This window comes from Lepus europaeus, chromosome 4 (assembly GCF_033115175.1).
Source record: "Lepus europaeus isolate LE1 chromosome 4, mLepTim1.pri, whole genome shotgun sequence".
NCBI lineage: Eukaryota > Metazoa > Chordata > Mammalia > Lagomorpha > Leporidae > Lepus > Lepus europaeus.
In genome coordinates this window covers 56,793,923-56,807,040 of record NC_084830.1, presented here as the reverse complement: position 1 = coordinate 56,807,040, position 13,118 = coordinate 56,793,923, and the positions used below count along the sequence as shown (strand labels likewise).

The 13,118-nt window shown below is 38.3% G+C and overlaps 1 protein-coding gene across 2 annotated transcripts in view; it reads right to left on the bottom strand.

Annotated features, from left to right (window-relative positions):
• Positions 1–1,369: 1,369 nt before the first annotated feature.
• Positions 1,370–13,118, bottom strand: part of RMDN1 (regulator of microtubule dynamics 1) — a 34,815-nt gene continuing 23,066 nt past the window's right edge. Inside the window, exons 6-10 of one of the 2 annotated variants that reach the window (XM_062188293.1) lie at positions 9,280–9,335; positions 7,306–7,393; positions 5,089–5,119; positions 1,931–2,064; positions 1,370–1,492 (exon numbers count right to left, since the gene is read on the bottom strand). In XM_062188293.1, the coding sequence (XP_062044277.1) occupies positions 1,454–1,492; positions 1,931–2,064; positions 5,089–5,119; positions 7,306–7,393; positions 9,280–9,335 (348 nt within the window). In that variant the 3' untranslated portion in view covers positions 1,370–1,453. The remainder of the gene's footprint in view (positions 1,493–1,930; positions 2,065–5,088; positions 5,120–7,305; positions 7,394–9,279; positions 9,336–13,118) is intronic. The other variant, XM_062188294.1, reaches the window with a different exon arrangement.

Genomic DNA, 13,118 nt, shown 5'->3' with positions numbered 1-13,118 from the left:
GCAGGTTAAAGCCCTGGCCTGAAGCACCGGCATCCCATATGGGCGCCAGTTCTAGTCCCAGCTGCTCTACTTCCTGTCCAGCTCTCTGCTATGGCCTGGGAAAGCAGTAGAAGATGGCCCAAGTCCTTGGGCCCCTGCACTCATGTGGGGGACCCTGAAGAAGCTCCTGGCTCCTGGCTTCAGATCAGCACAGCTCCAGGTGTTGCAACCAACTGGGGAGTGAACCAATGGATGGAAGATCTCTTTCTGTCTCTACCTCTCTGTGTAACTCTTTCAAATAAATAAAATAAAAATCTTTAAAAATAAAAAAGTGTGGTCAATTAGGCCAATCTGGAATTCAGGACAATCTAGGTGGCATTCAAGATACTCCTTTTTCCAAAACTTAAGATTTTGCAGTGGTGGCAACCTAGCCTCAAGAAAGTAGCACTATCTTGCCTATTTAAAACATCTTAATTTCCATTTTACCATGAAGGTACATATTCTTTTTATCTCTTTAACAAATAGAATTTAGGCTTTGCCTATTAACAAATTGTGAGACTATACCACATTTAAAAAAGGAAACCTTATGGGAGTTGGCTCCAGGATACATCATTTAACTACCTTATACCAAGAACCCTCAACAGCCTAACTGCCTAACTTTCACTGCACCTTCTCTGTAAAATCTCAAGTTTGCATCAAATCTAACTTGGTAACTAGCTTGCCTATATCCCACCTTTTCCACAAAACTTCTTCTTGATCTCCTCCCATCCTGATGTGATCAATCCTTAGAAATCTCATTATCCCTAAACCTATACATGGCATACATAAAATTTGCTTACTTTAAATAAAAATATTTGAACTAGTAAGTAATAAAGGTGATTTCATTAATTCCCTCACCCCACCTCTCCATTATGGTTTGTGTTCATATGCATAATAACTTCTCCACCTGAGCCATAGAGATTTACTACTATCCTTCTTATGGCAATAATGGTAATTACTTATCTTGTTATTTATGAAGAAATCTAGAATTTTGTTCTCATGTATTTAATCTGTTACATAGTCATAACAGAGGCAGGTGATTAGCATAGCAATTCAGATGTCCATTTCCCACATTGGAGTACCTGGGTTTAATTCCTCTACAGCTCCTAATGCCAGCTTCCTGCCAAGCAACCCTCGGAGGCAGCAGATTTGGCTCAAGTCATTGGATTCCTGCCACCTATGTGGGAGACCTGGATTGAGTTCCTAGCTTGCAGCTTTCACCCTGGTCCAGCCCAATTTGGGGAGTGCATCCAAGCAAGGGAGTTCTCACACTCAAAAAAAAAAAAAAAAAAAAAAAAAGTCACAACATTGAAAGAACTGAGAAAAAGAGCCATAGGATAGTTTTGGTTAATGTATTATCTTTATAATTCAATGAAAAGGCAGTATCTGTTAGGTATTTTACATATTGTCTTCTCTGAAAAGTTATCCATTCTTGTCACAAACCTGTAAGCAACTGTGCAGCTTCTGTCTGTATCTAAAATGGAAAAATACATGTTACAAATAAAACCACACCGCTTGGAGATCAACTTGTGAATTTTAAGTTCTTAAGGTAGACTGGTTTCTAAGAGTTTCCAGAAACCAGGACAGGAAACTGTAAGAATTTCTTGACAGTGACTGGGCGAGATTCTCAGAGAACTCTTACACTTTAGCACACAACCCTTGATTTTCACGTTGCTAACATCTTACTTCATCTTCAATATGTGTCACACAAAACCAATTCTGTACTACAGCCAGCAACTCCTCTAACATTTGCTCATTAAAATCTATATAGTAGTGATACAGATGTCAATGAATTCACATTTGAAATGGAATGCATTTGGACAAGTACACTTTTAAAGATCTTAAATTCACCTTTGTTTAATAGTGCCTCAATGCTAATCCATCTGCCTTATTTTACCAGAGATGGTTTTACCTGTTTATCTTCTTCTGTGTGTGCAGGATAGTCCTTGGCTTTCAGTAGCCACAAAGCAGCAAGTTTTTTGTTATGTAGCTTCAGGTATGTCTTTCCTAAAAGCAGCAAGTTTTTGCTGTAGAAGTTTGGATCCACTGTATAAAAGGAACAACATTTGCTGCTTTTATTTTGAGAAGTTTAATTCACTGGTCTAAATTCTAATAAATTTGTGTGGTCAATAAAGGATAAGGATAACTGAATTTTCTTTTGTTTGGCTATTCATAACTGAAATATCTGTAAAAATAATCATTACTGAATGTCTACTCTGTGCTAGGCACTCTATTACACATATTCCTCATTTCATAATAATTTTATAAAGTAGGTATCTCTTTTGTAAGTGAGAAGTTGAGCTTCCTAATAGTATATAAGTTCCTAACAGTGATTTTTTTTCTCTAGTTATTCTGTTCCCTATTGTAATCCCAAGTGCCTAAAACAATGTCTGGAATATAACTCTTTTACCTCCACATTCATAGGCTTTTTGTTCATGCTTTTCTCTCACCAAATAATTTCCCCATCTTTTCTCTTAAAATCCTATTCACTCTCCAGGTCAGCCCAGGTATAATCTCTGTTAGCTGCTGCTTTTCTCCTTTGGTTTCTCATGGTATTTTAAAGTTTGTACACTTAATAAAGCATTTTCTTCATTCTTATGTTACATTTAGTCGTGTTCATGTTTCTTTCCATTATAAAGTCCCAAGAGCAGAAGCTGTTTCTTACTCTCTCTATGGCTAAGTAGACCTGACGTTAAGTAAATGATCAGATTTATCTATGTATATACCATCATGATTTGTTCATTCATTGAGTGCATGTTATGTTCCAGACACAGTGTAACAGGCTGTGAAGAGGGAGAGGAAATGAAAGGATGTGAGATCATGGGTACCAACAAATAGTTAAGATAAGAGGAGTAAGTTTTAATGTACTAGACACTAGGACGGCTATAGCTTACACTTTATCAGATAAAATAACTAGAAGAGTTCAAAGCAACTACCATGATCTGATCAGTATATACTGTGTGTGTGTGTGTATATACATGTATATATAAGTATACCAAACTATCACACACTGAATCCCTTAAATATGTACAATTGTCATGTGTCAAAATTTAAACAACGATTTTTAAAAAGTCTATGAATGAGGGGTTGGCGCTGTGGTGCAGTAGGTTAAGCCTCTTCCTGTAGTGCCAGCATCCCATATGGGCACCGTTTCATGTCCTGGCTGCTCCTCTTCTGATCCAGCTCTCTGTTATGGGCTGGGAAAGCAGTGGAAGATGACCCAAGTGCTTGGGCCGCTGCACCCAGCAAGTGAGAGACGGGAAGAAGCTCCTAGCTTCGGATCAGCCTAGCTGTGGCCATTGCTGCTATCTCAGGCGTGAACCAGCAGATGGAAGACCTTTCTTTCTGTCTCTCCCTCCCTCTCTAACTCTACCTCTCAAATAAATAAATAATCTTAAAAAAAAAAAAAAAGGTCCATGAATGAAAGCATAGAACTATCTTGCTAACTTCCATTCTCAACAGCGTCTTCCTAACAATTTGGAGCCCTCTATATTTAAAATATATTTTATCATGGATAGAATTTACTCAATTTGCCCATAACCCAAATTATCATACTTCTTTACACATAAGCACATTCAAATAAAAGACACATTAGCAGGCAGCTAGACTGGAAATGAACAGCTGGGACTCAAACCAGTGCCCCTATAGAATACCCACACTACAGACCGCAGCTTAACCTATTACACCACAGCACCAGCCCCAATGATTAAATTTTATAGGAATATAGCTGCAGTGATTTTTATGGTGTATTTGATATTTGACAACATGCTTCTGTCTCTTACTTCCTTACCAAGTATTATTAATATTAAGAAGGATAAGTTCAGGATAGGCCAGTGATAGTTTGTAGGGCCAGTCTTTCTTTTTTGTTTTTTTTTTTTTTTTTTTTTCAAAACAAGAATAACTGGGGCCAGTGCTGTGGCCCAGAGGGTTAAGCTGCCACCTGCAGTCCCAGCATCCCATATGGGCACCAGTTCGAGTCCCAGCTACTATACTTCTTATCCAGGCTCCCTGCTAATATGCCTGGGAGAGCAGCTGAAGATGTGCCGAGTTCTTGGGCCCCTGCACCCACATGGGAGAACCCAGAAGCTCTGGCTCCTGGTTTTGGCCTGGCCTAGCCCCAACCATTTAGGTAGTGAAACAGTGGGTGGAGGGTCCCTCTGCATGTCTCTCCTGTCTCTGTGATTCTGCCTTTCAAATAAATAAATCATTTTTAAAAAATAACATGAAACTCTTTTTCACAAAATATCTTCAACTGAGCAAAAATTAACCTGATTTAAAACCATGGTTCCCATTTAAATGCCTCTAATTAGTTGTGTAATCTTAAATAGGCAGTCAACCTGACATAGCCTCCTCTCAAAAAGGCAGGCTGAATTACATCAAATGAAAGTTCATTCCAGAATTACAATGCTAATTCAGTAGTAGCCTATTTCCTAATCAGGTGCTCTTAACTGAAAAATTCCTGTTTTAAAAATTCTTACTACACTGGGGCTGGTGTTGCGGCATAGTGGGTTAAGCTACTGCTTGTGACGCTGGCAACCCATATGGGCACTGGTTCGTGTCCTGGCTGCTCCACTTCTGACCCAGCTCCCTGCTAATGTCTGGGAAAAGCAGAAGACAACCCAAGTTTTTGGCCCCTGCCACCTTAGTGGGAGACCTGGAAGAAGCTCCTGGCTCCTGGGTTCAGATCAACTCAGCTCTGGACGTTGCGGTCATTTGGGGAGTGAACCATGGGATGGAAGACCTCTCTGTCTGGCTCTACTTCTCTATGTAACTCTGCCTTTCAAATAAATAAAATAATAATTATTTTATTTATTTGAAATAAATAAATAACATGGGTGCAGGAGCCCAAGGAATTGGGCCATCTTCTACTGCTTTTCCAGGCCATAGCAGAGAGCTGAATTGGAAGTGGAGCAGCCAGGACTCAAACTGGCACCCATATGGGCTGGGGCTTTAACCCACTGCGCCACAGCGCCAACCTCCAAATAATAAATCTTTTAAAAAAAATTTTACTATATATTCAACATTCATGCAATTTTAAGTGTATTAATAAGTGAAATTAAAAAATGTTACCTTGTTCAGCCCTGTGAAAATAACCTAATGCCTGTTAAAAACAGAGACCAAACATTAGGAAAAGGATTAAAACTGACTCAATATTAAAAATATTTCTCAAAGGTCTATTAATATATTAAATGTCAGGAAATAAGTCACCTTGAAGTCCAATTTTTTTTACAATGAGAGTTAACATAGCTAAACTGAACATAATACTGTTGACTAATTAGAACATTACAATGTGTGGACCACAAATGATTGTTTTCTTCCAACTTGTACCAAACTTAGCATCATTACCAAACCTGCATCATGTACAGAAAAGGAACATTTTCATGTATAACTTAACTATTTTGAATTTTCTCTTAAATTCTAACTGTGACTACTAGTAAAAACCAGATATTATCAAAAGATGAATTTATTCAGTGATAAAAGGGCTGTACAATTCTGTAAAAAGTCTACAGAAATTTCTAAATAGAATGTTATTGTGGGGGCCATTGCTGTGGCACAGCAGGTTAACGCCCTGGCCTGAAGCGCCAGCATCCCATATGGGCACCAGTTTGAGACCTGGCTACTCCTCTTCTGATCCAACTCTTCTGCTATGGCCTGGGAGAGCCAGTAGAAGATGGCCCAAGTGCTTGGGCCTCTGCACCCACATGGGAGACCTGGAAGAAGCTCCTGGCTCCTGGCTTCCAATCCGCCAATTGGGGAGTGAACCAGCAGATAGAAGACCTCTCTTGCTTGCTTGCTCGCTCTCTGCCTCTCCTCTCTCTGTGTAACTCTGACTTTCAAATAAATAAATCTTAAAAAAAAAAAAAAAAATGTTGCTGTGAATCTAACTGCTAATATAGTCCCACTTAAAGTGTTTTATAATGCATTATCTAATGACATTTCTCAGAAATATTACAAATCTGTTAGCGTACAGCTGACTGTATCCTTTTCTCCTTGGGATGCATTCTTTTTAATAATAATATGGGATGGGCATTTGGCACCAGAATTAAGCCAGGGCTTAAGACACCCACAACCCATTTTGGCAGGCTGGGTGTTCAAGTCTCCTCAGCTCTGCTTCCACTCCAGCTTCCTGCTATATGCACCCTGGGGAGCAGAAGTGGATGGCTCAAGTAATTTTTTCCTGCTATCCATGTGGGAGACCTGGATTGAGTTTCTAGTTCCTGGCTTCCGCCTGGCTTAAGCCCAGGTAGTTGTGGGCATTTGGGGAGTGAACCTGTGGATGAGAGATTCTTTGGTCTCTCTGCTTTTCAAATAAATTCTTAAAAACCTATGTTTAAAATATTTCACAACTGTGTTCTAATCATAGAACTATTTTCTAAACATCAAATCAACACCAGAGTGTCCTGGGGTGGAGAGAGCACAGGAACTCCTTGTTATGATACAAGTATTGGGAATTTATTTTATTGCCTATTTCCTTATTCAGAAAATTTTGTGATGAGTAAGCCCAAAGAGTTTAGCCAGAAATCCCTTTCAATTTTTATTAATGGTTATTTTTATTTGAGAGGTAAGGGAGGGAGAGAGGGCTCTCTCCCATTGGTGGTTTACTCCCCAAATGCCCATAGGGTCTCCCAGCAGGGAACAGCTTGAGGAGCTGGGAACTTATTCCAGGTTTCCCAAGTGGATGGCAACCCAATCACCTGAGCCTCCCAGGGTCTGCATTAGCAGGAAGCTAGAATCAAGAATATAGCCTGACATGGAGCCCAGGAACTCCGGTATAGGATGCAGGTATAACTAGCATCTTAACCATGAGGCCAACCATTTGCCCCTCAAGTTTCATTCTTACCAGGAAAAGCAAAAGGCTATATGAAAATATGAGAGAATGTGAGCCTTCCATAACCCCTTTTAATAAAATGTTGTAATTGTTGTTCTTCTATTAACTTAAACAGATGTTTTGTTTTCCTAAATGACTGTATTATTGTGTGAAATGCACCTAAAACATGCTGGGTACATGTTTTAATTTTTATGGTATTGATTTCAAACACAAAACTTAGGTAGATTTTAGCTATGAGCTATTTTAGTTGACTATGTACTAGAATTATTAGCCACTCACCTAAAGGAAAAACAAAAAAAAACACTCACCAGTCATGGATAATAAGTATTAAGCCTTTGGATTAGGTCATTAGTAACTTGGACAAGTCCCTCACTGAATCAGCTCCATATGTGTGGACACTGAAGAATGGTGCTGTAGTTAAGAAATTGGTACTAACTTAACAAAGGACATCATACTACCTCCTCATAGGTGGAACTAGGAGGAGTTGCAAACAACATTTTAGCAATTCTTCTTTGATACCAAGGCATTTCAGCAAATGTATAGCACCTACGGAGAAATAAAATAACATTTACATTCAAAATTATATCTTCTTTTATCCAAAGAGTGATATGGTCCATTAGTAGGGATTAAATATAAACAGGAAAGAATAGTATGAGTAATGATAATACAATATATTTTGTATTCAATATTGTACAATATCAATATTGTACAATACTGAACACAATATCGATATATTGAATACTATATATATTTACAATGTATCATCCACCATTGAATGCTCACTTTGTACCAGTGCTAGAATAAATGATGCTCTCCCATCTACTCCATACAAAAACTGAGATAATACCATTATTAATTGTTTCATAAGAAAAACTCAAAAGAAGTTTCAAAAACTTAAAAAAAAAAGACAAAACTAAACAAGATGTACATAAATAACAATAGCAACCAAAAATTTAAGCCCCCCTTTTTTAAAGAGGTAAAACAGATAGTTAACATCAAAAGACATTTAGAAGTTTCAGAAATAAGTATGGGAAAAAGTTTTCCATCTTTAACAAGGTTCTGAACTCCTGAGGCACAGACTGTCTCCATCCTGCTTACTTACTGACTTAGTAACTCTCGCTCAATCACTGCTAATTTACTATGTCCTTTATCATCTCCTTTATCCTGAAAGATACTTATTTCATTTTTAAAAGACTTTTGATACAGCACAATTTACATTTACTTTTTTGAATGACACTAAATACTTAGTTCTACAGTCTAAACCCAAAGAAAACAGTGACCAACCTATCTCCAAGAAAGACTCTTAAACAAGCAAGATTAACACACTGATGTACTGACACACCAGCAAAACTATGATCTATACTGGACATAGGATCACATGAAAATGGGAAGTTACTGAAAGGCAGATTATATTGTTTCTCAGATGAGTCAAGACTGTATTTGATACACTTTAAGATAAGATGATCTGGGGTTGGCGCCGTGGTGTAGTGGGTAAGGCGGCCGCCTGCAGTGCTGGCATCCCAGATGGGCGCCAGTTTGAGTCCCCACTGCTCCACTTCTGATCCAGCTCTCTGCTATGCCCTGGGAAAGCAGTAGAAGATGGCCCACATGGGAGACCAGAAGGAAGCTCCTAGCTCCTGGCTTCCGAATGGTGCAGCTCCAGCCATTGCGGCCAATCGGAGAGTGAACCAATGGATGGAGGACCTCTCTCTCTCTCTCTGCCTCTCCTTCTGTCTCTGTGTAAGTCTGACTTTCAAATAAATAAATAAATCTTTAAAAAAAAAAATAGGAAGATCTTCTTGGGGCATCCTACTATTTTACAAAGACTAACCTAATTTTATTTAGCATGGTAAATGAGAACAGTCTCACAACAAAAGGGATTTAACAGGCTAACAAAAAATTTTAAGGCCTTTTTAGGCTAAGTATATGTTTCTAAATGACCTCAGTAACATGTTTAATATACTCACAAATTTATTATGTTCCATCCATAAGTGTAAATTAATGGATTCAACATTCTAAAGTCAGTATTTTTAAATATTTTACATTTTGCTTTTTTTTTTTTTTTGACATGCAGAGTTAGTGAGAGAGAGAGACAGAGAGAAAGGTCTTCCCTCCATTGATTCAGCCCCTAAATGGCCAGGAGCCAGGTGCTTCCTCCTGGTCTCCCATGCAGGCACAGGGCCCAAGGGCTTGGGCCATCCTCCACTGCCTTTTTGGGTCACAGCAGAGAGCTGGACTGGAAAAGGAGCAACCGGGACAGAATCCAACGCCCCAACCAGGACTAGAACCCGGGGTGCCGGCGCCGCAGGCAGAGGATTAGTCTGGTGAGCCTCGGCGCTGGCCCACATTTTGCTTTTTATACATCACAAAATATTTATATGTACAACAAAGAAAAATCATATTAAATACCATTTAAATATAAGTTCACTTACCAAATACCCATAAGATGAATCGAAGTAGCATCCTTGGGATTCAGTTCAATTGCTTTCTATCAAGAAATGAGAAAAATCAATCATTTTTTTTCCTTAAACAACAGTAAATGCTTTACTGTGTCTGCTAAAGAAGCCAGGATTAGGGGCTGGCACTGTGGTGCAGCAGGTTAACACCCTGCCTGAAGTGCCGGCATCCCATATGGATGCTGGGTCTAGTCCCGGCTGCTCTACTTCTGATCTAGCTCTCTGCTATGGCCTGGGAAAACAGTAGAAGATAGCCCAAGTCCTTGGGCCCCTGCACCCGCATGGGAGACCCAGAGGAAGCTCCTGGCTCCTGGCTCCTGGCTTAGGATCGGCGCAGCTCCTGCCGTTGCGGCCAATTGAGGAGTGAACCAGCAGATGGAAGACCTTTCTCTCTCTCTCTCTCTCTGCCTCTTCTCTCTCTGTGTACTCTTTCAAATAAAATAAATAAATCTTAAAAAAACAAATAAAATAAATTTTTAAACAAAAAAGCCATGATTATAAAGAAAAAAAAAATCACAGCTCTATGTTTCAATTTTTCTATAAGGAATTTCAACTTTCTTCCTCCTGATTCTTTAATGATTAATTTTGTCTCAATACACTATTAATGATTTGTACTAAGGTTACTGTGTTATAAGGTTTAGAAACAGATGGCAAGGCCTATAAGCATGAGAAAAATCATAAAATATATAAATCTAATTTCTAAAAAAGCAATAATATATAACTTTCAATGTTTCTTTCTTAAAGGAAAAATAAATGTTTTTTTTTTTTATTATTTTGGCCATATCTTGAATGTTGAAAAAAACTATTCACTAAAAGAAAAGCTAAAAGTATATAATTTTAGAAAATCTCTTCTTATATGGGAATTTTGTTCAACTTCCTATTTGTCCTTACTACAGGAAAATACTATTTATTCATAGAAAATGTGAATCAAATAATTATATATACAATGTAAAATATGCTGATAAACTCTGATTTGCTACTATGTGAATTAGTGTAATGCAGAAACTACAGAATAATTTTAAAGAAATTCCTCATTTTATATATTTATGTATTTTATATATATATTTTATATATTTATCTATATATTTACTTTTATGAAAGCTACTAAGGAAATCTCACAGATTAACATTAACCCTGATAAAAATAAGACTATTTAAAATATTAAGACTAAGACTTGCTAGTTTATGCTTTTATAAAATCTCACATTTTCGGCCGGCGCCGCGGCTCAATAGGCTAATCCTCCGCCTAGCGGCGCCGGCACACCGGGTTCTAGTCCCGGTCGGGGCACCGATCCTGTCCCGGTTGCCCCTCTTCCAGGCCAGCTCTCTGCTGTGGCCAGGGAGTGCAGTGGAGGATGGCCCAAGCCCTTGGGCCCTGCACCCCATGGGAGACCAGGATAAACACCTGGCTCCTGCCATCGGAACAGCGCGGTGCGCCGGCCGCAGCGCGCTACCGCGGCGGCCATTGGAGGGTGAACCAACGGCAAAAGGAAGACCTTTCTCTCTGTCTCTGTCTCTCACTGTCCACTCTGCCTGTCAAAAAAAAAAAAAAAATTAAAAAAAAAAAAAAAAAAATCTCACATTTTCACTTTCAGTTTGCTAATGCCTGAGATACACATTTGCACAAATTTATAATAGTTAAGAACATGTACTCTAAAGCCAGACTGCCAGGGTTCATAGCTCAGTGTCCTCTAATTTGTTGAACATAACATATTTTATATTCTTGCTAAGACTGAATTTTGAATTATAGAAATACAACTACCTCATAAGTTTGTGGTTAAAATGAGCAAATAACAGGAGATGCTTCATGTAATGATATTTTGTATCACCACCATCAGTTTCCTGTTTTCATAATGTAACACCAGGAACTTAATTCCCAGCTTACATTAATTAATGTTCATAGTAGCAGTAGAGACAATTGCTTGAATAAAGCTGACCAAGAATAACTTGGCAGAAATCTTGCTTACCTAATATGGGTAAAAGTCAGCACTGAGCTGTTTTACCTCTCTTTCAATACAGCGATATGATTATAGCACAATGCATTTTAAAGTATTCACTTATAACTAAAATACTAAGCAACCTTTCCCAATTGGAGTGCTGCATAAACTTGTAGGAGTAGTCATTTTCTTCCATCTCCTGTGAAAGAGAATATAGAGCCAGTACCACTTGAGATGCATGGAGAAAAGATAATTCGTCACATGCAGTGGGTGTCCTGGGGCACAAGGGTTTAGTTTTCTTATGGGAAGGGTTTGAGAAGGACTACTTTAAAAAAAAGCCTTTTCATTATAATCCTTCCTCCCATTATGTCTTCCAAAACCAATTCACAGGTGCTAATTCCTTAAGACTTCAGACGTGATAATGGAATTCAAAATAGAAGTACTATAATGACTTTTTTGGTATATAAATATTAAATATTATTCATTCTTTGTATATTTACACATATACACTTGAAAGTAAATAGAAATACTGTAGTTGTTTTGTTTAATCAATAGCCATCTCATTAATGTTTTCTGCAATTTTTCATTGTTCACATTGGAAGTTATGAATTTCTATATCCTGAGGCATGAAATAATTAAGCTATTTACTTATTGCCACTAAGAAAATTGCTGTTTTTCACTCAATCTAAAATTCTAAAAATTGTATTTCACACCATTATTTTAGGTAAAAAATTAAAAAGAAGGGGCCGGCACCAGGGTGCAGTAGGTTAATCCTCTGCCTGCGGCGCCGGCATCCCATATGGGTGCCAGTTCTAGTCCCAGCTGCTCCTCTTCCAGTCCAGCTCTCTGCCCGGGAGGGCAGTGTAGGATGGCCCAAGTGCTTGGGCCCCTGCACCTGCATGGGAGACCAGGAAGCAGCAGAAGCACCTGGCTCCTGGCTTCGGATCGGCCCAGCGCCGGCCGTAGTGGCCATTTGGAGAGTGAACCAGTGGAGGGAGGACTTTTCTCTCTGTCTCTCTCTCTCACTGTCTGTAACTCGGTCAAATAAATAAATAAAAATCTTAAAAAAAAAATTAAAAAGAAAAAAACAATGTCAATTATAATGTAAGAGACCACTGAAAACATAATAAATCTCATTTCAAACATCCGAAAATGTGAAATATGTAAATTATAAAATGTAATTAGATATACATATTTCTACTGATGCCTACATAAGAATTAGGTTTCCTGTCTCCAAATGTTCCTTTTTAGCAGTTGTTATATAAACTAGGAATTGAGACTACAACCATAAAATTCTACAAAGTTAACATCCAGTGCTATCCCCATGAATTTTTACATTGCTTTTTTCTTCCTTTGTATTTTTACATGATCTGCAATATCAAAAGAGAAATAAAAATGCTGGTTTCATCATGGTACTATTTTTTAAGGATGGAGTAGTGTGCATGAACAATATGAAATAAAAAGACTCCTACAGAATTTTTAGCAGCTTAACAAGAAACTTGCAGAAATAAGTAAATTAACTTCAGGAAGAAATATAAACCACAACACACAGGCAGAATACACACACACAGTGTATAATCTAAAAAGGGATGATTATTATTGGGAGTGGTATGTCAAATAGGTTAAACACATTGTTATAGACCACACTGAGGTCTTCAGCCTTGTGCAGCTGGTTCCTTCTGAAAGAACTGAGCTAGCCACGTGATTATTTAGGGCAATAGGGTATCAGCAAGTAGGATGCAAGCAGATGCTTAATGCAAATTTGCACACTGGAACATTTCAAATGTTCATTCTCGGAAGCCAACTAGCATGCTGTAAAGAAGCCTGGGCTACATTACTAAACAGGGGAAAAAAACAAGTGGGAGAAACTCTGGTAGAT